General features: G+C 31.9%; 2 protein-coding genes across 9 annotated transcripts; one reads left to right on the plus strand and one right to left on the minus strand.

Annotated features, from left to right (window-relative positions):
• The first annotated feature begins 7,399 nt into the window (after window positions 1–7,399).
• LOC109170522 (glutathione S-transferase TCHQD) lies at window positions 7,400–9,799 on the plus strand. 5 transcript variants are annotated; one of them, XM_019319680.1, is made up of 4 exons: window positions 7,400–7,646; window positions 8,478–8,796; window positions 8,990–9,593; window positions 9,626–9,799. In XM_019319680.1, exons 2-3 carry the CDS (start codon window positions 8,588–8,590, stop codon window positions 9,585–9,587), a joined length of 807 nt encoding a protein of 268 aa, XP_019175225.1. In that variant the 5' UTR covers window positions 7,400–7,646; window positions 8,478–8,587; the 3' UTR covers window positions 9,588–9,593; window positions 9,626–9,799. The 5 variants fall into 5 exon arrangements, with proteins under 5 accessions (XP_019175225.1, XP_019175223.1, XP_019175227.1 ...); XM_019319678.1 differs by having other exon boundaries at window positions 8,990–9,799; XM_019319682.1 differs by having other exon boundaries at window positions 7,480–7,646; window positions 8,558–8,796; window positions 8,990–9,799.
• Window positions 9,800–9,978: 179 nt separating this feature from the next.
• LOC109170521 (histone-lysine N-methyltransferase ASHH2-like) lies at window positions 9,979–20,252 on the minus strand. 4 transcript variants are annotated; one of them, XM_019319675.1, is made up of 19 exons: window positions 20,057–20,252; window positions 18,936–19,670; window positions 18,394–18,899; window positions 18,059–18,254; window positions 16,868–17,031; window positions 16,706–16,785; window positions 15,425–15,553; window positions 15,212–15,328; window positions 14,660–14,752; window positions 14,379–14,456; window positions 13,550–13,606; window positions 12,737–13,358; window positions 12,586–12,641; window positions 12,398–12,477; window positions 12,201–12,283; window positions 12,014–12,093; window positions 11,367–11,446; window positions 10,944–10,989; window positions 9,979–10,772 (listed from the first exon to the last, which is right to left on the minus strand). In XM_019319675.1, the coding sequence occupies exons 2-19, from the start codon at window positions 19,460–19,462 to the stop codon at window positions 10,101–10,103; spliced, it is 3,666 nt and encodes a 1,221-aa protein (XP_019175220.1). In that variant the 5' UTR covers window positions 19,463–19,670; window positions 20,057–20,252; the 3' UTR covers window positions 9,979–10,100. The 4 variants fall into 4 exon arrangements, with proteins under 4 accessions (XP_019175220.1, XP_019175221.1, XP_019175219.1 ...); XM_019319676.1 differs by having other exon boundaries at window positions 18,394–18,681; window positions 18,868–19,670; XM_019319674.1 differs by having other exon boundaries at window positions 18,394–19,670.
• Window positions 20,253–25,157: the final 4,905 nt, after the last annotated feature.

A 25,157-nucleotide genomic window follows, 5' to 3' on the forward strand; every position in this document is an offset into this window, starting at 1 on the left:
TATAGATTAAGTCATACGCCGACAATATCAATAAGAATAAATTAATCATGTACTAATTCTGATACTAAATTAAGTCATCAAAAGATTAAGTTTTTAAAGAATTTGTGTCAAACTTTAGTTAATTTTGAAGCTAATAAAAAAATAATTTTTCCTTATCATCAAACAAATAGGATAGAAATTGAGTGGTTTAGAATAATGAAGTACAGTACATTATAAAGATACTTTTAAAAAGTCTTTTTTCTTGTTTTTTTTTTTTTCTTTTTTACATTAAATGTGATTTTTCAGCCTAACTGCTAATAATCTCAACTATCTTCGCACCCAAAAAAAAAAAAAACTCAACCGCCCACAACCTCATTTAATATATTGGACAGGGTGACCAATAATGCCTTATGGTTATGGAGGTAGGTGCATTTCTTATTTTCAAATGCACGTGAAAAAGTTCACTTATTTTTAATAATTTTTTATTCTAAAATCCACTTATTTATTGGCTTTTTTTTTGGTTAAAATTTAGTTTTATTTTGAATGTTTTGGCATGTGTTGGTTAATTGACAGTGTTATATGCTACAAGTACTAATATGCTAAATATATATCTATTCTTAATATATAATTTTCATTTATTTGTATTCAAGTATGTATGTAAAATGTCAATATTGAATATATATGTCGATAAACATTTATTCAAATGTGAAAAATATTATAAATTTATAATGTATTTTTTATTTTTTAAAGGAAAAGATGCATTTTATTAGGGAAAACATTATGGGCCATTGTGATTTGCTGCGAAGAAGTGAATTGGAGACGGCAAATTATATAATGGACTACGCCCTAAAATTTATTAGAGTAAATGTCCAAAATGGTCCCTCGACTATAGCTACATTCACAAATTGATCATCGACTTTCAATTTCAACCAATTAAGTCCTTAACTTTGCAATTTTGACACGATTTGGTCCTCCATCTATTTGACCGTTTGTTGACCGCGATCTTTGAGGATATATATGTAGTTTCACGTGCAAAGCTCAAGAGAACGCTCTTGGAGGTGACATTGTTGTTTCGGAGGGGGAAGTGCTTCTCCGCTTGCTGCTTGGGGATCACGAGCCGGTTCAGCTTAGAGAACGCTCTTGGAGGTGACAGCGCCGTTTCGGAGGGGGGAAGTGCTTCTCCGCTTGCTGCCTGGGGATCCCGAGCCGGTTCAGCTTTCCTACATCGCTTGGAGTCACGACTTTCTCGAAGAGCCACACCAAGGACTTCGGCGATTTATCTATCAAAAGCTATATTATCTCCGGCATGGGGTGCAGCGCCGACAGTGGATTCAAATGTAACAGTGCGGTCTAGAAATGCAACCAGAACCTTAAAAAACCGACGATGGACCATGAAATTACATATATATCCTAAAAAAGTGAAGTCAACAAACGGTCAAATAGACAAAGGACCAAATTGTGTTAAAATTGCAAAGTTAAGGACTTAATTGGTTGAAATTAAAAGTCGATGACCAATTTGTGAATTTAGCTATAGTCGAGGGACCATTTTGGGTATTTACTCAATTTATTAATATTGTAATTAGGGTTGTTAAAAATTGAGATGTATCCCTTATGAGTACATATTCATCATATCAATATTGTAGATTAATTAAAATGACATAAATGTTAATTATTACTTAAACATATAATTTTTTTTTTATTTTTATAAATAATAAGTTAAAAAAATATTGTTAAAATTATCACATTGAGATTTTAAATGACATTCATATCACTATATATATATATATATATATATATATATATATATATATATATATATATATATAATATTGTTTCAACAATTGCGTAATGAAGTTATAGTTGTGACTTAATGAATTTGTAGTCAGGATTTATAATAATATTTAATGAACAATTACTTAAAAATTAGGTGCATTAGAATTATGAAAATGAACCAACAGTATTTTGAAAATTAACTATTTGTTGTGTTCGCTAAATGAACCTATTTGATGTCCATTATACTAATGATGTACTTACATTAGTATTGTTAAAATAAACCTACAATATTTTAAAAATAAATATATATGTTAATTTAAAACATTGAAATCAATTGATATTTTTTTCATGATTTTTATACATTAATTTTAGTTATGGAAAAAGAAAAATAAAATAATAAATTAAAATTAAAAAAAAAAATTGAACTTGGGTTCACTGCAATGTGAACCAAGAACAAATGTTCATTTTTTAATATACTAAAAGTTCATTATTTGGTAATATACTAAATAATGAATTTTAAATATATAAATAGTGTATCTTAAAAAAATGCATTGAATGTGTTAAAATTTAAAAATAAAACTTTAATATATTAAAATATACCATATGTCAATGGTTTACCGTACAAGGTAGACCATAGTATAATGATTGTGGCAGAACAACTAGGCTAAATGTGTTGACATGGGCAAATTATTGTGTGGACCATGATCAATATAATGTTGTGTAAATTATATCAAAAAGTACATTATTTGTGTACTGAATGTACATTATTTGTGTACTGAATGTACATTATACAAAATAGTGTACTTTCAGTACTTAAATAATATATTTTTCTTGAATACAATGTACATTTTTAATATATTAAAAGTACATTATTTATGTACTGAATGTACATTATCTAATAGCATGGTCCACATAGCTATAATAAATCATGATCCACACAATAATGATTGGTTGACTTGGAGCCCGCATGGCAGCTCAGTTGGTCATAGGAGTAAAGTTTGGGAAGAATGATCGGGGATCGAGTCTCACCAACGACAGTGTGGGAACAACCTCTCAAAGTAAGGGGGGCTCATTGTGTGCAGTAAGCAAAGGTCTAGCCTATGTGGTCCCTTGGAGTTGAGGATTCAACCTTTTGGGAAGAATAATTGGTTGACTTGGAGAGTATTATCATCATGAGAATTATTGTGTGGACCATGGTCCACATAATACTGTGTGGAACAAAATAAAGTTACATTTTTTATGTACTAAAAATATATTATTCATGTAGTGAATATATATTATACAAAATAATGTACTTTTAGTACTCAAATAATCTACTTTTCCGGTATATAATTTTAATATACTTACATATTATTTATGTATTAAATGTATATTATTTGATAGTCTGATCCACACAGCTTTGTGGATGATCTATAGAATAATGATTGGGGCCATCTTAACTTGGGCTGCTTATGGGGAAATTTTAAATTAGATGGGCTACTTTGGGCTAATGTGAACTGCCCATCTAAAGGAAAAAATAAAATAAATTGGAAATGGTCTGGTTACTGCGAGTATTTAATTTAAGTTTACAGGAATTTTAATTCATACTTAGTGAGTTAGTGACTTAGTGAGATGTAAATCTGCATGGATTATGATCTATCTGTGAATCATGATTCAAAATAATATTCAAATTATATATCTATAATTAATGTATTATACATATTTAGTTAATAAATTATATGCATACTAAAATTAACATATTATGTACATTTAATTTATGTATAGATAGATAATCTGTTAATTGAATACATCAATTGGTATACGGTGGAACATGATATGCCATTATTTTTTAAATAAAAAGAAACGAAAACGATGACCGTTACTAATCATGTATTTATGATGTGCTCAGAATAAAATGAAACTGAATAATATGTCTCACATATTGAGTGCATATTGTCAAATGAAACTATAGTTGAATTAGAATGATACTATTGTTGATTTGCTTAAATCCATGGCAAAATATTATGTGGACTTGGGTCCAAAATTACACAATTTATATACTGAATGTTCACAATTTTTATATACTAAATGTTCACAATTTACATACTCGATATTCACAATTTACATATTGATGTCCATAATTTTATATACTAAATGTTTACAATTTGAATTATGAACATTTAGTATGTAAATTGCGTATTTTGACCCGGATCCACCTTGCAAGGTGGACTCGGGTCAATGGCATAACTGTCCTTGGATAGATGAGTCGTTATGCTGTGCACCGTGTGCACCATGCATGGTGCACACGGATGCAAAAACAACGTCGTTTTGACGTCGACTTAAAAAAAATTCAGAATTGCATAACTACACATCGATAATTTCATAACTATACATCCAGAATTGCATAACTATAAATCCAAAATTGCATAACTACACATCCATATAACTTCATAATTATAAATCCAGAATTGCATAACTTCATAACTATACATTCAGAATTGCATAACTACACATCCATAATTTCATAATTATAAATTCAGAATTGCATAACTATACATCCATAATTTCATAACTATAAATTCAAAAATTATGCACAACATAATGTTGTTGACGAGAATCGAATCTGTTTTTTTTTTTTTTTTTTTTTTTTGTAAGTTGGACGCTCGTTTTAATTGGTTCATTGCAATAATATTTAAGGCCCATTTCTAAATGCAAAAGACCATATGTAGTAGGCAAAATTAATAGCTGTTATATGTTAGATAGTTTGTTTGGAAATATGTAAAACATTTTTTGAAAAATAATTTAGTGTTTAGTTGAATATTAAAAAATTATTTTTTGTTGTTTGGTTGAAAGTTAAGATTTTTTTTTTTTTTTGTTTGAATGAAAATCAACATATTATTTGTTATATAATAATAACAACAACAATAATAATAAGTGGTGGTGGTTGTTGTGGTTGTGTAGTGGTAATATAATAATTTGAAAACTAGTTTGAAAAGATGTGAGAAATAAGAAAAATAAAGAATGTGGAAAGTGTATTTCGATTAAAATTTAAATATATATGAAACCATTTTTCATCAATTTTTTTTTTTCATTGACCATAATGAATATTTTCATTTAAATTTTTTTTCTTGAATACCTAGACAAGAAAAAAATCTGAAAAATGTCTTAATATTTCCAAATTTCAAAGGAACCCTTAATATTATTTTTAAATTTTTTTATGGAAAATACTTAATTAGATAAGCGAAGGAAAAAAAAAATGAGAGTCTAGATATGCAAATGAATTAAGAAAAAAAAGAGTAACTACCTTTTACCTCTCCGCAGTCTCCGAACTCGCAAGTCACCACACACCACATAAGATGTGAAGTTATATACTTACTCTATCCCATCGCCATATACTATGCTCCAAAATAATGTTATTTCAAAGTAATATAATTAATGGTCATTTGCATTCTTCATGGCACACTACAATCATGCATAATGCACGTATAGTGTAATGTTAATGTATACTAAATTTTGTTTCTTTTATGAACATACAGATCGATCAGAAGAAATAATATGAACTTACTACAAAGTTAATTAAAAAATATATATGTTATAAAACCATTGTTTAGTGCTTATGTTCATTAAGATTTAAATTTATTATCATATATAGAACAAATAATATAAACATAATATATTATAAATGTTGTTAAATATGATACATAAGTAGTGTAATACTGTAATGTTTAAGTATATTAAGTTTTATTTTTATGAATATACATGTAATTTAGTGTTTATGTAAATTAACATTTAAGTTTATGAAAATGCAGAATAAATATTATGAACATAATACAATATAATATTATTAAACATTATGCACTGGTGTATGTCGTTAGTGACTTAATGTAAAATGATACAATTTTGGAGTAGGGTTCATAATACAAAGTGAATATAATCCTTGTTCACGATATAATTTACGACTCTATTCACGGTAGATGACGTACTAGATGTAAATTCCAATTCATGACCTTCAAAACAAAATTACATTAAAAAAAAAAATCATAAAAACCTTTTTTTTTTTATAATTAAAAATCTAAAATTTTTAGAAATGAGAATTATGTTCCACCAACTTTATCAGATCACTCTTATTTTGAGGTGATTCAGATCGTTTTAATAGGTTATTATATGTTAGATATCTTTAAATAAGATTATATGTTTTTTTTTTGCGTCCCGGGCTCCGCCCTAGCTTCCTTTTGTTCCAAAACAAGATTTGATGAATTTTAATGTAAATGGAATGCTCGAAAAAAGTATTGTATTAGCTAGATTATCATTTTTAAATTACTTTGGTGGTACTAATTCATATGAAAAAGTCTGAACTCCTCGAGCTCGTCTTCTTTGTATTTGACAATAACCTAATAACCAAGCTTGCAGCTATGTTGACATGGTTTCTTGGATCATGTATTCATGTTCACCTAAGTCAGTTTATATTGAATTGCTGACTGCCAAAGTTGCACTGTGAATTCTATTACAAAAATTATGTAACTTCTGTTAACATATTCTATACCTAAGTTAATTGTTTTACACATAATATATAATATATATGATTGTTACATGTACAAAAACTATCACGACAGGTACATAATGTATCAACTACAGATACAAAATCTGACTTAATAATCCCTGACACATAGTATGATAAGTACATGTACAAAAACTATCAACTGCAGATACAAAATGTGTCATAGATGAGAATTTGAAGATTACTTTTGGACCAAAGTCTACAATATAAAGCAAAATAGACCCTAGTCCATGATATAATTTGTCCAAATTTGGATAACCAATCTCTATTGTTGAGCTTCATAAGTTTACGTTTTAAAAACAAATCGTTATAATAAAATGCTAAATAAGTTGAATTATATTGTGGTTAACTATATATCGACATCCCGCTAAAAATTACACAAAAATATTTCATCAATTAGTTCACATTTAATTCACTTATTTAATTTGTAGACCTTATCCAATCAAATTACCCATACCCATCAACTCAGAAAACACTTTATGAAATTCATTTCCAAAATAACATGTGAATTTAAGCCAAATTTTTTTGAGACATTTTATAAAACCAGATTATAAATAGAAGTTCAATTGATCATCATGCATGCACTCTACCATACTCACAAGTGGAAAAAAAAACAAATTGTCTTATGGATCTTTATTCATGAAACGAGTGAAGTTTTTGCATAAGTATTATACTTTCTCTGATAATATTATAATTTTTTTCATAAGTAACTTTTAAACCCCTAATATTACATTGTAATTTAAAACTTAATATTACATTTTTATCAAAAGTATCACTTTTTACCTAAATATTACACAAATAATAATTAATCAATTTATCTCTAATTAATATAATATTTTTTATGTGTAACTTTTCAACTCCTTAATATTACATTTTCTTTTATTAAGTAACAAATAATTTATTCATAATTAATATTATATTTTTGAAAAATATATATATATTTTTTTATCTTGACCAGTCCTAGTTCATGGTCTTACGTTAGACTCACCTGCAGGTGAAGTACTCACATGTGGCACCGTCCCAAATTTGGTCGGTGTTGATACAGCAAACACACGCGTATTATGGGCAATTGATAAGATAATGTTTTTTGGGTGAAATCATCAGTATTTATAATTTAATTTATTGGTCCAGGTGTGGGGGTAATTACAAAGAAAGTCGGGTCCCCTTTCAAGATTCTCTTCCACTTTCTATTTGGAAACTGCTTTTCTCGGCTGTCAAATTCCCCTATCTCCACCCCCCTTTGTTAAACCTTTCCCTTTCCACCTTGGGAATGGTCTTTGTTTAACCGGTTTGTACCTTTGATCCTCAACTCCAAACTCTGGGTTGTAGTGTTGTACTATAGATTTCTCGTAAGTGAGTAAGTCTTCTTCTGCTTGCCATTAACTTCACTTGTTTCCGTTTCTTTTCTTAAATACAAGTTCAATTGGTTTTAAAGTTGTGTTTTTGATAGCATTTTGTTTTAATATGTGGGTATAAGAAATATGGTTGCCTAATTTGCTTTGGAAATTGAGTTTAAGGTGTAATTCTTGGAAATTGCGGTCTGGAAGTTTTAATGTTTGCATTTGCGTGATCGAATTCTCTTAAAAGTTGTCTTTTTGGTTTATGGAAATTGACTTGAATGGTGGGTGGGATTTGGGAGGGAGCTGGTTTTGGATGTAATTCTTCAAAATTGCAACCTTTTTTTTTTGCTTACGTTTCTTCAATTATTCAAAATCCTCTTGAACTTATAATCTTTGTTTATTCACACATTTTTAATTATAATATCCTGAGTTCCCAACTTCAAGTCCAGGATGATTTATCAATCAAGTATTGAAATTTATGTAACATGATGGTTATGGATATCTGGACCCAAATATGTGGGGTTAATTGCATTTGAAAATTGAAATTAGTCTCTATTGTTTCTTATACACCACTAATATAGCATAATTTGCTCTGAAATTGCCATACATGTAATAAAGCATCTCCCGTTTTCAGGATAGTAGAATTGTGTATCATAAGTTAATGGGATAATCTTTTATTTAAGAGATTTCGCTTCTCTTTTTATTGGTAAAATGGCTGAGGCATTATGAATGCTGAACCTGATATATATGTGTTTGATACTGAGAGAAATTATGTTTGCATTCCAAGTTTTATAAGAGATTTATCAAGTGATTCTTGGAAAAGCTTATTTCCCTCTGAATACTATCAGGTGGGTGTTAACACCATAAAGAAACACTAATTCTGAGAGTATATTTCCTGCATTGCGTTGTGGTTTGTGGCTGATATCAGCAAGCGTTGGTGGTCCATGCTGATGACATCATGCAGCTCTATCATCATCCGTATTCGTTGGACAGCCTGAAGGTTAGACTTGCATTGGAAGAGAAAGGGATCGACTACACATCACATCATGTCAATCCCATCACTGGGAAGAACTTGGACACCTTTTTCTTCCGCATCAATCCAAGTGCTAAACTACCTGTTTTCCAGAATGGTTCCCACATCATATATGATACTATCGAGATAATTCAGTATGTCTTCCCTTCTTCTCTTGCTTGTCTAAATAAATACAAGTTTCTGAAATAATACATTGGACTGACCCTTGAATTGGTTTATTTATGCACTTACACACAAGTTTCTACTTTCTAGGCTGCTGATAGATAGCTACAAGTGACATGAGTGAATTGGTTTTAATGAACTTGTAATGTATTTATACATTCACAGATATATAGAAAGGATTGCGGAGAAAGTGTCTTCTGGTGGCTTTGACTTAAATGTTAGCAACCAACAAGTTGTGGAATGGATGCATAAGATTCAAGAGTGGGACCCCAAGTATTTTACCCTCTACCACGTGCCTGTGAAGTATCGCCTCTATGTGTCTAAATTCTTAAGACGTGTAATAATTGCTCGAATGGCTGAATGTCCTGACCTCGCAAGTTCTTATCACCGTAAGCTAAGAGAGGCATATGAAACAGAAGAAAAATTGGGGAATGCACAAGTAGTGAGACAGAGCGAAGAACATCTTGTAAAGCTTCTGGACGAGGTAGAAGGTAAACTAAGCGAAGCATCTTATCTAACCGGGGAGGAGTTCAGTTTGGCAGATGTGATGCTCATCCCTATTCTAGCTCGGTTACAAGTGTTAAACTTGGAGCTTGAGTTCATCAATACAAGACCTAATCTATTTGATTACTGGGCTTTGGTGAAACAGAGGCCAAGTTATAAGAAGGTGATTGGAAGATACTTTGATGGGTGGAAAAGGCAGAAAACACTACTCAAGACATGGTGCTTTGTCCAAGCCAGAAGCATGCTGCGACGATACTGAGGAAAAGCTGTAGCACTAAGGTCTAAGGATGAGATAAAACGACTATAAGCTCATTCTCATCACTGCCCAAAAAGCTTCAGGAAAAAAAAAAGATAGACAAATAGATGGTAAGGTTTTGGTGTTGTGGTATTTCCCAGATCAGTTTGTATAATTGTTTATATGTATGATATTCTATGTAATTGTCATAATAAAGATGATTTGAACAAGCCAAATTCTTCTCATATGAACTAATTTTGAATCCCAATAAGTGTAAGAATGAGGAACGTTTACATCCTCGAGGTATTTACGAAGATAACCATTTATGAGAAGAATAGTGTACCCTCTTCAAATTGAATTGAGTGTATATTATATATATATATATATATATATATATATATATATATATATATATAAGCAGTTCTCTTGTGACAAAAAATTACCAGAGTACAAAGGAGCACTAGATAAAAATTCAGAGGCTCCTCAGAAATCCGGTAGAAAAATGAAGCTAACTTTGTTCAGCTATGTGTAGGTGCCCTACCATTTCTCATTAGGAGCCAAGGTGGCCCTAGTTTTGGACCATTCCAGTTTTGTAGGATTAATCTTATCACAGGGATACGGAGGCAATGGAGTTTGAGTATCATCTCTCCTGTCACGGGGATAAGTAGGCAATGGGGGAAAAGGACGGAAGGGTATGCCTGGAGCAATAGCCCAGCTCTCTGAGCTTCGATTTAGAGGTACCCCAAACTGCTGTACTATGTTGAACGGAATTCCATATGAGACTGGCAACCGTGAGATGAATCTCCGCTGGCATTGTCCAATAACTCGTTGCTTTCCAGTACAATGTTCTTGGGTATTATTAATGAGGGGTGAAAACCCAGGAGGGGCACCATCATCTCTGTCCTGCAGACCATTGTCATCAATTTCTGGCACTTCATCCCAACGACTTTTACGTTTCCGGGTCTTCTTTGTCCCATTAGCTATACCAAGACCAGAAGATCCATCAGACATTCTAACATCTTGAGTAATGCAACCTGTTTCTGAAGGCCTTTTACAGCAATCAACCAAATGATTCTGTAAACTCAAAGACCTATCACAGCGTGAACCCGTGTGAAACTCCACCCTTTCATCATCCCTCTCCATGCAGCTATTTTTTCTGGGTGGCTTAGGTACCCACCTATCTCTAAAGTTTCTTGCAATTTGATGAACCTGGGCAAAACAAAAAGAATCATCTACCACTAATCTTCCCTAAAGATTAGGACATAACAATTATAAATCTTTTCCTCAAAACAAGGGTAAATTGGGAAAGTATTTTGCAGTCTATTAAGAAAACAAAATGGTGCTGCCAAAACCGTGCCACCATTTTCCCAAGATGCATACCTGTTTGTCTATGTGCTCTGTCAATGCCAAAATCGAGTCTCTAAAGCTGCAGAATATAAAAAGCACAGTTGTGGTATTGTAGTTAGCATCTGAAATTAATACTATGAACAAATAAAGAGAGTTAACAGTATAGTAGTATACCCTGTGTTCGTGGAGAATTTGAAAGGATGGGTAGTGTTAGGAATGGAAGAAAAAGAGAGGAAGAACATGCAGAAGTTAACAGAGAATAAAAAGGAGAGAGATATAGCAACAGATAAAAGAGGATTCCATACAAGTATATGTCATAATATTTGACTAGAGTATTCACCATCAAAACTTTTAAGTGACCGTAAAATAACCAATTAATGCAGATTAGGAATACAAGCATTAGAATAGAAATGTGAAGACAATTAAAAACTGGAAACTGGAATTGTTCAAACCAACCTCTCCACTCCAGGTCGAGAAGGAACTCCATTAATGTGGTCAATTGTAAGGATCTCTCTCAATGCCAGATATTCCAGTACCTGAACATCAGAACAACCAAAGTTATGTTGCTTAAGTTTGGTCTATTGATGATGGACACAAGCAACCTGCTTTCTATATTTCTTTGGTGTTGTAGCTTAAAAAGTTTATCAAGGACTTGAAGATGATCAGTGAAATAGTTAAGCAGCAACTAATGTAAAATTATCAACCCTAAATGAGTTTTATCAGATCAACTTTACTTTGAAATTGGACCCTGCATTTGGATCAAAGCCAAGATATATCAAGAAAAATATATCAGAGAATTACTCTGAAAAGAAGGATAATGTTTTCATCTATTATAAGATCAAACATCAGCATTTTATTACCTTGCCATGATAGAAATTGAAAACAAATGGAAGGGAAATTGAAATTTACGCATACATGTATTAGTCTGCCAACCAAAGATGCCCTGTTGGGGTTTTAGTAAATAAGTGAAGTGAGAATATTTGAGTCTAAACCTAGATTTTGTCACCTAATAGCTAGTGATGACAAATTTTAATCCATTAGTTGGACTAGAGAACTGATTAGAGCGTACCATACAAAAACCTAATGCCTTCCGGCTATATTACCTTAAGTAGCTTTCGAAGAATTGGTGTTTTATTGAATTCCCTTCTATATCGCTTCATTATGTTGTGCAACATCTGCAAACCTAGCAAGAACCCAGCAAAAACAATGTTGCACTTATCAAACACCATATACATTATTTGACTGGAAAAATAAGGGTAAACGGATGCAATACAGCCCATCACTTCCTACCATTCTTATTGATAATATCAACCAAAACTGCCCTTGATTTTGTCTTCAAGAGTGCACCAAGGATCATAGAGAGCTCTCGGTTGCTGCAAAAGATACATAATCAAATGACAATGACATTATCCATTCATGTAAGGAAGTGACCTACAGACTCAAGCATGATTATTTTACCCAAAGAGCAAATTAACATTTTTTCTTACCTCTGAATTGCTTCACTATTGCCACTATCCCCTGACGCAGCAGTCAAAAGTAGGAGCTTTAAGTAGGACCTTGATGCATCCTGTTTCAAATAAGATGGTGACCCTCAGAATGGAAAGCAAAAATCGATATTCGTCAGAGTACAAAGATAAGTTGCAATTCTGCTCTGACAGTATACGAAACTACTTACTTTGCTTTTGCTTATGCCACCATTTTGGTCTAGCAACTCATTGAGTTTTTCTTCCACTGCATACCAAGTTACAAAGTATCAATGCACCTATGAGCATCCAAGCTTACCTCAACAATGAAATATACAACAAAGAAAAAAGACAAACATCTACCTGCTTCAAATCGATCATTTAAGGAGCCCTCTGCTAGCTTCTTGGATTTATCTTGGAGCATGTTTGACTTGTCCATCTCTGCCGGAGCTTTGATGTTCACAACGCTGCTGGTAGATTTCTTCAGCGAAGAACGGGGAGTTTTTACAACAGGAACCTTGCACCCCACTCTTCCAGATTTTGACTTCCTCAATGGCTTGCTAAGGGTTCCAGTAGGAGAAGTCACCTCCAGCTCCCCTGGAGAGCACAAGGAACGCTCTAGATCTTTTTCGGCCCCATCTACTCTCAATGCAGATATATTTAGTAAGTCTCCACTCCCTTCAGTAGCCTTCAAGCACTCAGCAGAACAAATTTCTACTCTGTTTTCCTTAGTACTTCTCATTTCTGAACCTCTAAATGAACTTGCTGCGGATTTAATGTTGTTTAACTCATCACACATGTCATCCTCTTCACATGTAACAACAGGCTCTGGATATTCATCATCTGAATCATCCTGAACAATTACCTCAGCATTCTGAGGATCACCACCTATGTAACCCCGACACTGAGCTGAACCACACACACATTTTTTTGCAGCAGCACCAAAAACACGTACGTAATTATAATCAAATGTCAACTCTTCACCCTGATAACAAAACCCCCAAAACATAAGCACTTCTATTTGTAAACTAAAAATAAATAAATAAATGGAATTAAAAAATCTAAGAAGGTTGGCTCTGCTTCACTAACATATAAAATTGAAAATCAATCAGCCATAAAACGAAGGCAATAGGACTTCATTACACAAATTTAATAACGAGGATCCAGAGAGTGTACCTTCTTGATGTCCCTTATTGCAAAAAGCCCAATGCACACTTCTCCATTCGCCATCCACTGTTTCAGCACATGAAAAAAAAAAAAAAAAAAAAAAAAAAAAAAAAAAAAAAAAAAAAAACTGAATGACAATAGCCACACTATCATTGCAAGCAAATATATAGGTGAATAAAATTTATGTACCACCCATATAAAGTTCAATTGATACATGTAAGCAACTATCTAACTGCAGAAAGCAGCAGACATTTTCTGGAGAACAAAAACATTTTGCTCCTCCCATTGATTTTTCTTTTCGTTTTTCACTTTCTTTCCCCCCTTTTTGGCTGAAATAGGGAGTTTATGCGACAAATTCCAAACAAAAAGGAACTGAATACACACTATATTCATTGTTAGTGAAACTGCTCAACCAAGATTAACCATCTGAAAATTTTCTAGAGTTCCGCATTATGGTATCTAAGAACATTCCTCTAAAAGGCGTGCTGCATGTAAATCCCTTGATAGAGAGCTTAATATAACATTAACTACAGACATGCAACATGTTAGGATCAACCATTCAACCTTATGGGATATTCTTTATATAAAATGTGGAGGTATAAGCAGGTTTTAGACAAATGATTAACTAATGCTTTCTATTCCTCCCCATTAGAGGATATCTTGCCTCTCTCTTCATGTCTCATTAACGAAACTCCTCTTCTTTGCACGAGTAACAGTAAACATAAAGAATAACTTTTGTCCTATATCAAAATAATAGATTTAACACAAAAAATAATAGAACTAGTTGATGAGGTTGAGAAAGTTTGAACAATGTATATTGTGCAACTAGAGCATTCACCTTTTCTGTACGGCAGTTAGGATTGCAGCTGTGGTTTATGAAGCGTCCCAAATTCCCCTTAGCACATGCATCAATTACCTGAAATATGAGGCACCAAAAATGTTAGGCAAAATTTCAAAATACAAGTAGAAAAACAATAGAATCTGTTATTAATATAAAGAATCTGGAGACTTGCTATTCTATGTGCACCTGGCTCTCTACATAAGTACCATTCACTTAAGTCACTTACAGGTTATATAATTGAATTTGGTAATTGAAGAAGAAAATTTAAAACACAATACCTCACTACCATTAAGTGTCATAAAGTAGAAATGTTTATGGCCCTTCAAAGCATACTCTTTTTGCCGCCCCTCATAAGCACGCATATCAAGCACCTGTAAACCCATGAAGTATAGCACATCAGTGAGATCAATTCAAAGCAAGCAGTTAAAGAGGTTAATGAATATATCTGATTAAAAGCCATCCACATTGATTTGCAAACAGCAAAATCTTCCTAGTAGTTCAACTGTTCTCCTTCCATATGAATTATGATATGAAAGATATTTCCTGGAGTAGACAAATTTTTTTATAGCTTCAATGTAGGCCAGATTTGGACTCAACTTTTTATTGGACAGAAAATTCAGACCAAATTAACTATACAATGCAACATATGCAGAATATTTGAGACTTTTTTCACTTTGGTTTCCTTTTATTTATTTAATAATTGTTTTTTTTGTAAGAAACATTTGGTTTTAAAAAGTTCATATAAAATACCCAATGAAGTTCAATAGTAGCTGTTTAGTTCTACACTTCTACCAAAACATTATCCAGAATTGTAAGGAAAGTAGAGTGACCTCTCCAACATATTCAATGATAAAGCACCCTTTTGACACATCTTCAAGCAATTGCAGGCCATATCCCTTCTTACCACATTTAAACCACTTCAGTTTAGCATAATTCCGTCTCTGAAACTGCAACCGGAAGAAACAAAGATATTATCACTACCGGGAAAGTGATAGAATCACCTAAGATAGTACTCAACTCATTTTCTTTGAAATTTCATGAACCTGTTGATTTGAACATTGCTCGCCACATGGGCATGTGCCCTGAACACATTCAATGTTAAGCATCCGGTTCAAGCATTCATTTCCACAACCTATTCTACCATCTGAAGGTTTGCAATGGCAAATCATGATCTAGGAAGAAAGAAAGACATGAAGTCAAGAATCATTGGAGAATAAGTAGACAAACATGTACTGCTACTTAAAGCAAAAGACCTTCAATTAGCTTCGGTATTTTTGTCAGGAAAAGACAAAAATAACAATGCCAGAAACTGGAATTTAAATGTCAGGCCAAATTTGAAGAACATAAATTCCATGTTATGGGGATCACTAGTAATTTTTACATTCCAAATGTAAATCTCAATGATCAGAATGCCACAATGTTTGCTTTTCAGATTTGGAGTGCTACTTTTGACAAATACATTACTAGAAGTCTAGAACACTGAAAACCAGAGAGAAGAGGAAAAAGTAGACTGAAAGAAATTGATATTTTTTTGGTCTGTAAACTATAAGAACTGTTACATTCACTGTTCTTCCTATTGTTATGGCTGTGTTACTCATAAATCATGATAATTGACAAGAACCTTTTTAGAAGGCTATGAGCACCTCCATCATTCATCTGATAACTACTTTGAGGAGAACTTTAAGCACACTTTATGATTTTGATTCTTTGTATAAATAATATTAACCAGACCCTGATCTCAGTCAAAATTCTTATTGTGGCTAATACAGCATTGTTTTAAATCTTTCAAGTCATTTTTTAATCTCACTAGTGGTCAGGTTTGCCATAGAAATAGCTTTTCAATAAATACATAGAAATGAAGACCCCTAACATAAGAACTTTAGTCAAACAATTTAACAATCTACTCTAATGCAATTGAAATGATGTTTCATCTGGATCCTCTGAGCTTTTTTATCCTAATAAAACACACCTATATTTGCATTTTACCAATTAAAGTGTGCCTCAGCTGTTCATCCTTGCTCCTCCATGCAAAATCTCTTTTTTTTCCCACATGGCCAGAATAGGGTAATTAGGTAATAAACACTCAAGAGGTATTAGACATTTTTTTTTCAGTTTCCAGATGAACTTTTTAATGGCTGAATTTAAAACAAGAAGCCACAGAGATCTGGGGCTATGCCTCAGAAAATTGCAGTAGAGCAATAATGAAAACAAAAAGGACATAGTAACTCTAATCTAGACAAGGAATTAAGTCAATTAACATAGAGTTGTGAAGAAGCAAACACCAAAAGCAACACAGAACAATGTACACTTGATTAACAATTAACCTCATCAATAGTCTGAGACTTGCGGCTGCGATGCAGAAACAAGTTTGACTTGATCAGTGTCCAAGTTGAGCTCTGAGCAACTGTAACCCATATAATATATGTAAGAAAGGTAAGTTCCCCAATAAGCTATGTTTTCCATTCAAAACTATAATAATCAAATACCTGCAGACTTCTTTCCTGAGTTGTCACAATTGTGACGTGCATCATAAGCATCTTCCTCCTCAGACACATCAGATATTTCGAGCTCTACATTAATCGCTGCATTTGATTTCTCTTGAGGAATTGAGCAATCACCAAAGTCTTTATCCATGTTATCCTTGCAACTCCTTTAACATTGATAAGATAGAAACAAAAAATAAGTGAATTGCATGCAGACCTCATGCAGTATGTACATATATATATCAGCAGAACCAAAAAAAAAAAAGGCCTCACATACCCACAATGAGCACAAAGTCAAGGTGACCTGTAATATCAATCAGTAAATTCAAAATGATTGATCCCCTCCACCCCCCACCCCCCTAGGGAAAAAGAAAAAAGAAAAAGGACTAACTCATCTCCAAATGTGCTGTACTTTTAAATTTCACCACTGAACCAATTCATTTTTCTCCACAACAATAGATATATCAGCATCACGCCAGTGTTGATTAAGTACATAATGTAGTTACTTAATTGCAATGCAACATGAAGAAGGATCACTTCTAGTTGTATGCCCTAGGTTAGGACACCAAAAAAGCACTCAAGCATTCAAGCTTGAAAAAATATTGCTCTAATGGGGGTTTTCAATATTTCATCCGTGTCAACATGGCTACAGGCATAGGAAAAGGGAAACTACAATATTCCCTCTATACTTGAGATCTCATCTAAAGTTTTTTAGGTCAATAACCAGAAACAAAAAAGAAAATTAGTAAAAATTGCCTCACACCAAAGACTACACTAAACATAAGGAATTTTTTTTTTTTTTTAAAGCCCAAATGCCCAATGACAACCATGGCCTGAGACTGCACACAGTCTCATAAACATTATGCTGATTATAGGTCCATAGCAGGTGCCACATTAATTTAATTAGCATTTTTAACCAATCTGAAAAATCATATTATACGATAAATAGACACATTTGCCTTAAATTTACAATCATATTTCTGGCTGCAGAGTGAATAAGCATTGTAAACATATGTGAGTTTATTTGTTTATGCATCGAAAAAATATATTTGATGAAGGGGAAAACCGGAGCCTTATTAGACTATTAGTTCAATGAAATTCACAGAAAAAATGGCATTAACATTCATGATAAGTAATACAACCATGCTGAGTACAAAGTTATAATATAGCGATGGCATGAGCCTCATCACATACCATCTGCAGTTTGTTTCTTCAATTTTATCAGCAAGAGAAACTGATATACGTCTCCACTTGTGACAATCATCACATTGAACCCAAGCATTCCTTGGCAGCACATAATTTGTCCCTGTGTCGCTTTGGTTTGAAACACATACACCCATATTTCCATTTCTAGAGCCATTTTCTTTAAGGTGAGGTGGTGTTTGGTTTTCTACAACATCAATTCGCAGAAAATTACATATTTATAAAACATCATAAATAAAATGTATAACATTAAAGTTATATAATGGGAAGGCAAGTTGAGCAAGTGGTTCAGAGGAGTGAATGAATTGATCTAAAACTTGTCATACCTGTATTTTGATCGTTTTTTACTTCACTTAGACCTAGAGCCAGAGTCTTCTCCTTCTCTTCATGCTTCCCAACTATCATTTCTTTGTTTCCCTTCCGTTTAGAAGCACATTCTCTCCTTGTTGATGAATTGCAGATTCCAGGCTGGCTCTTACCAACTCCCTGATATCTTCTACTTTTTGGAAGTTTGAGCTTGTCAGGAGAAGAAATTGGTTTCTCTGTCATTTGTGACTCCGGTGACTCAGTATAAAGGTGACAACAAACATCAACCTTCTCTCCAAGTTCAAATTCTGAAATTGCAAAGGAGATTCCAAAGTCATCCAATCTTGATGAAGGTAACAGTCCCTCAGAATCCAACTCAGTACTAAACACATTACCATATGTATTTCCAATAGTGGTTAAAGCAGAAGAATCACCAAAATAAGAGCTATTAGGAACGAATTCAGTATTCATAATTTTTAGTCCAGGAAACATACCCTTTACACTGATATCTGACATCTTGTCTAGCCTATCTTTTTTATTTGGCCGATCTTTTTTCTTTGGCCGATCTTTTTTCTTTCCTTTTTTGAGGCCCTTTTCTTGTGCATCCAAACTCGAAACATCTCTAGAAGAAAAACAATCTTGGTTGGTAATTAAATCTGGCAAGTATTCTACACCTTTTAGACTAATTGAAGCATCAGGAGTGATGTTGATCACTTCTGAGTCAGGTGAAGTTCCAGGATCTAAGCACCTGCTATCAACTGGTGTTCCCAATTTCTCAAGATCCATTTGGGTAGGTAACTCAGGATGACACTCCAAAGATTCTTTAGCCAGGTTTTCAACAAGAGAGCTTCCAGCTGGGCATGTGTTTGAAGCAGAACCATCAGAAAGCATCAGAGAATTGCCCAACCTTCCATTGAGCCCATCAAGCTCCATAGTTCTAGTAAACTCTTCACTGATGTCATCAGCAGATTTGGATGGTTCTTTCTCAGTTGAAGAATATATTTCATTTCCATTTTCAATAAGAGGAAGAACATCCATCAGGCAACGATTACCAAATTTAACTTTCAAGGAAATGTGATTCTTTCCCATTGGCTTCTGTGAATGTTGACCTGTCTGATTATTTTCCTGCTTTTCACTTTTTTGACCCCCAGTGGCTCTTCTTGATTATCTGGGCTCCTGTTGAATTATCTCAACCCTATCACTCTGTTCAGAACCATTTAAAGAATTCCCCAACTCTGTATCCCCAGCAGTATCAAAATCATCAACGAATGTTCCCTTCAAATTTCCTAGCAGCTATCTGTAAATTGCAGGAAGTATTTAGAAAATAGAAACCTTCAACGCAATGAGAACCAGAGAATTAACACGCTGCCCTAGAAAAACAATATTGAAACGTATATAGCAGCTACGCATGCAACTAACTGACTAAGTGAACAAGAAAGAGTCCAACTCCAAAGGCTAGATTTTTATTGAAATACAGAAAAATCCAAAAACCCAGTCAGAGAAGGTAAAAGTCCAAGTAAACACCATTTGCTTATTCTACGCACCATAAAAACCCTAAACTCACTGCTCGAAAACCAATGCCGATACATACACAGACACGGAAATTGAGATTACATAAATACATACAAGCGCGCAATCACAGGGATAAAACAGAATGAAAATATTGAGAGGCAGAGATCATACCGGGTGAAACTTGAAAGTGAGAGAAGGCAAACGAAAGCATCAGCGGGGAATTATCTTAATTTTCATGAATTTGGGAATTTTCGAAATTTGGTGGGGATATGGAGATGTATTAATGGACTATTGGACTATGGAGGGAGAAGGAATCGCTTGGCGGTGTCAACGAACGGTTTTTAGAGAGGAGCCAAAGAGAAAGAAACAAAGAGGGCTCCACCGGAAATTGTATTAGTGTCTTTGATTCATAGGTTTATACACTAAACGTTTGGTTTGCAGAATAAATTTTGACATAATGGAAATGTTATTTCATGGGGTAATAGGAATGTTATTTCATAAAAAATGGAATAGGCAATGAATATAATAAGAATTGTATTCTATTGTTTAATTCGCGAAAGGAATAGACTTTAAGAATTATATTACCGTGTTTGGTTGGCTTAAGGAATATAAATAAGATATGTTTTAAAAGACATAAATACTCTTATAAAAATATGTGGTGGTGATGGCGACGGTTGTAGTGGGGTGGTGGTGTTGGCGATGGCGGTGGTGATGAAATATAAAATAAATTTAATTATGGGTAAAATAAAAAATAGAGTAAAAGACATTTTTGGTCCTAGACTTATAGTGGCTTGGACAATTTTAGTCCTTAATAAAAAAATTTGCCATTTTTTGGACAGACTTATTGTGACGAGGACAATTTTGGTCCTCCGTCTATTATATGGTTAGTTGACCGTTTAAATGAGGGGTATTTGTGTCAATTCAGCTTATTTTCCAGTCTTAGACTAAAATTGTCCAAGCCACTATAAGTCTAGGACCAAAAATGTCTTTTACTCCTTTATTATAATAACTATAATCATATAATTACTGATTATATTTTAAGTGAAATATGAATATATTCATTTCATTTTTCACTCATAGAAAGAGTTAATATTCATTTCCATTTCTTTTTCCCTCATAATTTTTTCTAATATTTCACGTGGTGGTTACTAATTTTTTCGTAGGGAAAGCGGTGTTATATTTTCAATAAATTTTTAATATTAAATCTTTTTTTTTTTCCATTTGGCCTAATTCCCGTGTGTATTAGTAACAGAATATTAATAATAGATTTTCGTGTCTAAATTTTATTTTTTTCCTTTCATATTCATTTCCTTTTTTTTTTCTTCATAAATAATTAATATAATTATAATAATATAATTACTGATTATATTTTAAGTGAAATATGGATATATTCATTTCCTTTTTTCATTCATAGAAAGAGTTAATATTTGTTTCTATTTCTTTTTTCTTCATAATTTTTTCATAATATTTCATTTGGTGGTTACTAATTTTTTCGTAGGGAAAACTGTGTTATATTTCCAATAAACTTTTAATATTAAATCCTTTTTTCATTTGGCATGATTCCCATGCCTATTGGTACGTTTGTAATATTCATTTTCAATCATAAAAACAATCTGGTACAATGTTTAATAATTATTTTCTTTTTCCTTTACCCTAAATTTCTGTCTAGCAAATTAGTTATTTACTTATTAAGAACATTTTTTTAATTCGAGTCCATTTTTAATATTAAATTCGTTTTTCTTTTGGTCTGATTTCTATGTCAATTAGTAACAAAATATTAATAACAAATTTCATTATTACAATTAATTCTTTAGTTTTTTGTTTTTTGAATTAGAATAATGATAATTGTAATTATATTAATTAATTAATTGTATGGATATTTTTTTGCAATGAGATACAGATCCACTAATATGCAATGTACCCAGATGTGTTCTTCTGCCTCAGAGCCTAATGAATCATACACATGTTGCATCTTAAATGCACATAGATATAGACATTCAATTTTTTTTTTTTTTTTTTTGAGAATGCTAATCGATTCACTGATAGTTGAAGGTAGATAACAATACTTATAATATGAAATTAAACCTTTTGGAAGAATAATATGAAATTAAACTCAAATCCAAGTTACTTTACATCTATTAACCCCTAATTGAGATTATATAAAAAGGAAACATAGATTTAAATGATTTCATCTAAGAGCTTGTAAATATGGTGACTGCTTTAGTGTTTTTAGAGAGACAACGTGCTTTACCAATTCGCCAGGAAGAACTAATCTCATGCCGGTCTGAATCTCGCGGGAAGTGATTATCGGCTTCTTGTTGTAGTGAGCCAAGCGAGTCACCTCTTGGGCGAGCTTCAAGAAGATATCGTTGATGAAGCTATTCATGATGTCCAAACTGCAAAACATATTGAAGTACGTGAGAATATAGTTAGAAAAATGTAGAAAATTCATACAAAAAGAAAGCAGAAAGATGAGTTTGAGATTCTTTGATTGAAGAAGCTCTTGTATTTATAGGTAGAAAATACTAATTCAAAAGAAAAGTATAATAATTTATTTATTTAAGGGAAAGTATAATAATTTATTTATTTAAGTTAATAACATTATTATTATTATTATTATTATTATTATTATTATTATTATTATTATTTATTTATTTATTTATTTATTTATTTATTTATTTAATTTCCATTTGACATTTACTTACCAAATAAGTTTTACTACAAAAGTTTTGGAGGGAAAATTTGTTAGGAGGATTTTACTTTTATATATATATAGATATAGATTTTAGAGTAAAAGACATTTTTGGTCCTAGACTTATAGTGGCTTGGACAATTTTAGTCTAAGACTGGAAAATAAGCTGAATTGACACAAATACCCCTCATTTAAACGGTCAACTAACCATATAATAGACGGAGGACCAAAATTGTCCTCGTCACAATAAGTCTGTCCAAAAAATGGCAAATTTTTTTATTAAGGACTAAAATTGTCCAAGCCACTATAAGTCTAGGACCAAAAATGTCTTTTACTCTAAAAAATATATAAATGTGCGCGTGTGGGCAATGGCGGACCTACAATGGGGGTAGTGGGGGCAGCTGCCCCCACTGACCCCTCCCTAATTTAAGCCTTTTATGCATTATAAATATAAGATTTACTAAAAGTTTTACTAGTCTAGTTGGTAAAAACCTAAGGTTGAATGTGGTAGGTCATGGGTTCAATTCCCATTAGTAGTGTATTTTAGTATTAATAGTTTGTTTGTTTTTGTTTTGTTTTTTTTTTTTTTAGATTTTATTTTAACCACTCCAATCCTATAGTATTTTTAGTTTCTTTTCTTTATTTTAACCCTTCCAATCCTTCAATAAATTAAATATTTTTAAGTCTACATTTTTGTGAATCATTTAGTTCATGTAGTCTGCAAGTTTATATTATACTTCATTGTATTCGAATTAATTTAGAAAAATTAAAAATTGATATAACTAAAAGAAAATTAAAATTAAAGTATTTAGCAATATACTATCTTTTCTATTCAAACTATTTTATCTAATCAATTATCAATTATGTTTTATATATTTTATAGCATTTCGAAGTGTTTTAAAATTTAACCCTACCCAAGTATAGTTTTGGCTACGCCCTTAATTAACTATCTTGTCGTCTATCATAAATATTATTGTATTATAATTTATAATGTATTTGAACCATATTATAGATGTTTGATATTTTTTTCATTGACAATTCTAAAGTCGTACAGCGAATTCTTCAGACAAAATTGTAGAAGATGCAACTTTTTCTTAGAAGTGAGATCTAGAGTTAAATATGCACCCACTCACATTATTTCCTGGGTCCGCCACTGCGTGTGGGTATATATATATATATATATATATATATATATATATATATATATATATATATATATATATATATATATATATATATATGTATATATAACCATGTATGTAAGGATATTTTTGGTATCTGTAATATAAAAGTTATTCCCATAAACATGGGAATAGCTAATACCAAGACGTCCCCTAAGAATGGTTATTCTTCTTGCAAAGGGAATAGGTCATTCCTGATAATGGTATTCCCATGACAAAGTGACGAACCAAACAATGAAATAGGTCTATTTCAATGAATGTCATCTCATTCTTGACATATTCCATGAACCAAACATGTCATAAAAATAATACGGAGTAATTAAAATTATAATAATTATTTGATTGACAATTTTTAAAAATATAATAATATTATTTGATTACTTCTTTAATTAAAAACATCATTTCTTAATTTGAAAGGGGTATTATTTTATTTTATATTGATAATTTGATTTTTTAAGTTTAGACTAGGACTTAAAAAAAAAAAAAAAAAAAAAGAAAAAAAGTTTAGACTAGGTGCTTTTAAATCTTTGTTTTGATTTTTTTTTTTTATATTGTTGTTTTAGATGTCATCATATCACTATCAATTGTTTTATTTTTTTGTTCTTATAATTTTTATTTACATTATAGGGTCATACACAACTAAACATCAACAATTTATTGTGTGAACCATGAATGCAATATACATTTTTAATATACTAAAAATATATTATTTGTGTATTGGATATACATTATTTGATAATAGGGAAAATGGCACTTTTACCCCCTGAGTTATATACTTATAGCACTTTTCCCCCCTAAATTATTTAAGTGGCTCTTTTCCCCCCTAAAATGTTAAATGGACATATTTACCCTTAAAATAAATATTTAAAATAAATATTTCATTTATTTTTCTTCTCCAACAAATTATTACTATAATTTGGTTCAAACCAAACAGATACTATAGAAACCAAACCAAAATATTCCAATTACAATTTAGAATCAAAACGCGATATTTAGAGTTTATTAAAATCGCAAATCGGAATGGCCGGTTCATGTTCCGAACTGAAAAAATAAAATACATTTATTGTTAAATTTAGACTATTTTAAAATAAAAAATAAAATAAAATTTTAAAATAAAGACGGTTCAAAATCGCGAACGGATCCGGAACCGCCGGTTCACGGTTCATGATCCAGTTTTTTTGGTTCATAAATTTAATAAATTGAAATCTAAATACTGGATTCTAAATCTAAATCATAACCGAAAACTTTTAATTCGATTGCTATAGTGTCCGGTTCACTTCGAACCGAACTGTGGTCATTGCTACATATACACAATAATTTGTTGGAGAAGTAAAATAAATAAAATGTTTACTTTAAGGGTAGAAATGTCAATTTAATATATCAGGGGAAAAACCACCAC

Source organism: Ipomoea nil, unplaced genomic scaffold (assembly GCF_001879475.1).
Source record: "Ipomoea nil cultivar Tokyo-kokei standard unplaced genomic scaffold, Asagao_1.1 scaffold3321, whole genome shotgun sequence".
NCBI classification, from domain to species: domain Eukaryota; kingdom Viridiplantae; phylum Streptophyta; class Magnoliopsida; order Solanales; family Convolvulaceae; genus Ipomoea; species Ipomoea nil.

Coding starts and splice junctions, on each gene's coding strand:
- LOC109170521 (XM_019319674.1), bottom strand. CDS start 19,462: ATGGGAAAGAATCACATTTCCTTGAAAGTTAAATTTGGTAATCGTTGC. Junction 18,255..18,393: donor AAAAAACGATCAAAATACAG/GTATGACAAGTT, acceptor TTGATGTTGTAG/AAAACCAAACACCACCTCAC. Junction 10,773..10,943: donor CAGAGCACATAGACAAACAG/GTATGCATCTTG, acceptor TGTTTTGCCCAG/GTTCATCAAATTGCAAGAAA.
- LOC109170522 (XM_019319678.1), top strand. CDS start 8,588: ATGCAGCTCTATCATCATCCGTATTCGTTGGACAGCCTGAAGGTTAGA. Junction 8,797..8,989: donor GATACTATCGAGATAATTCA/GTATGTCTTCCC, acceptor ATACATTCACAG/ATATATAGAAAGGATTGCGG.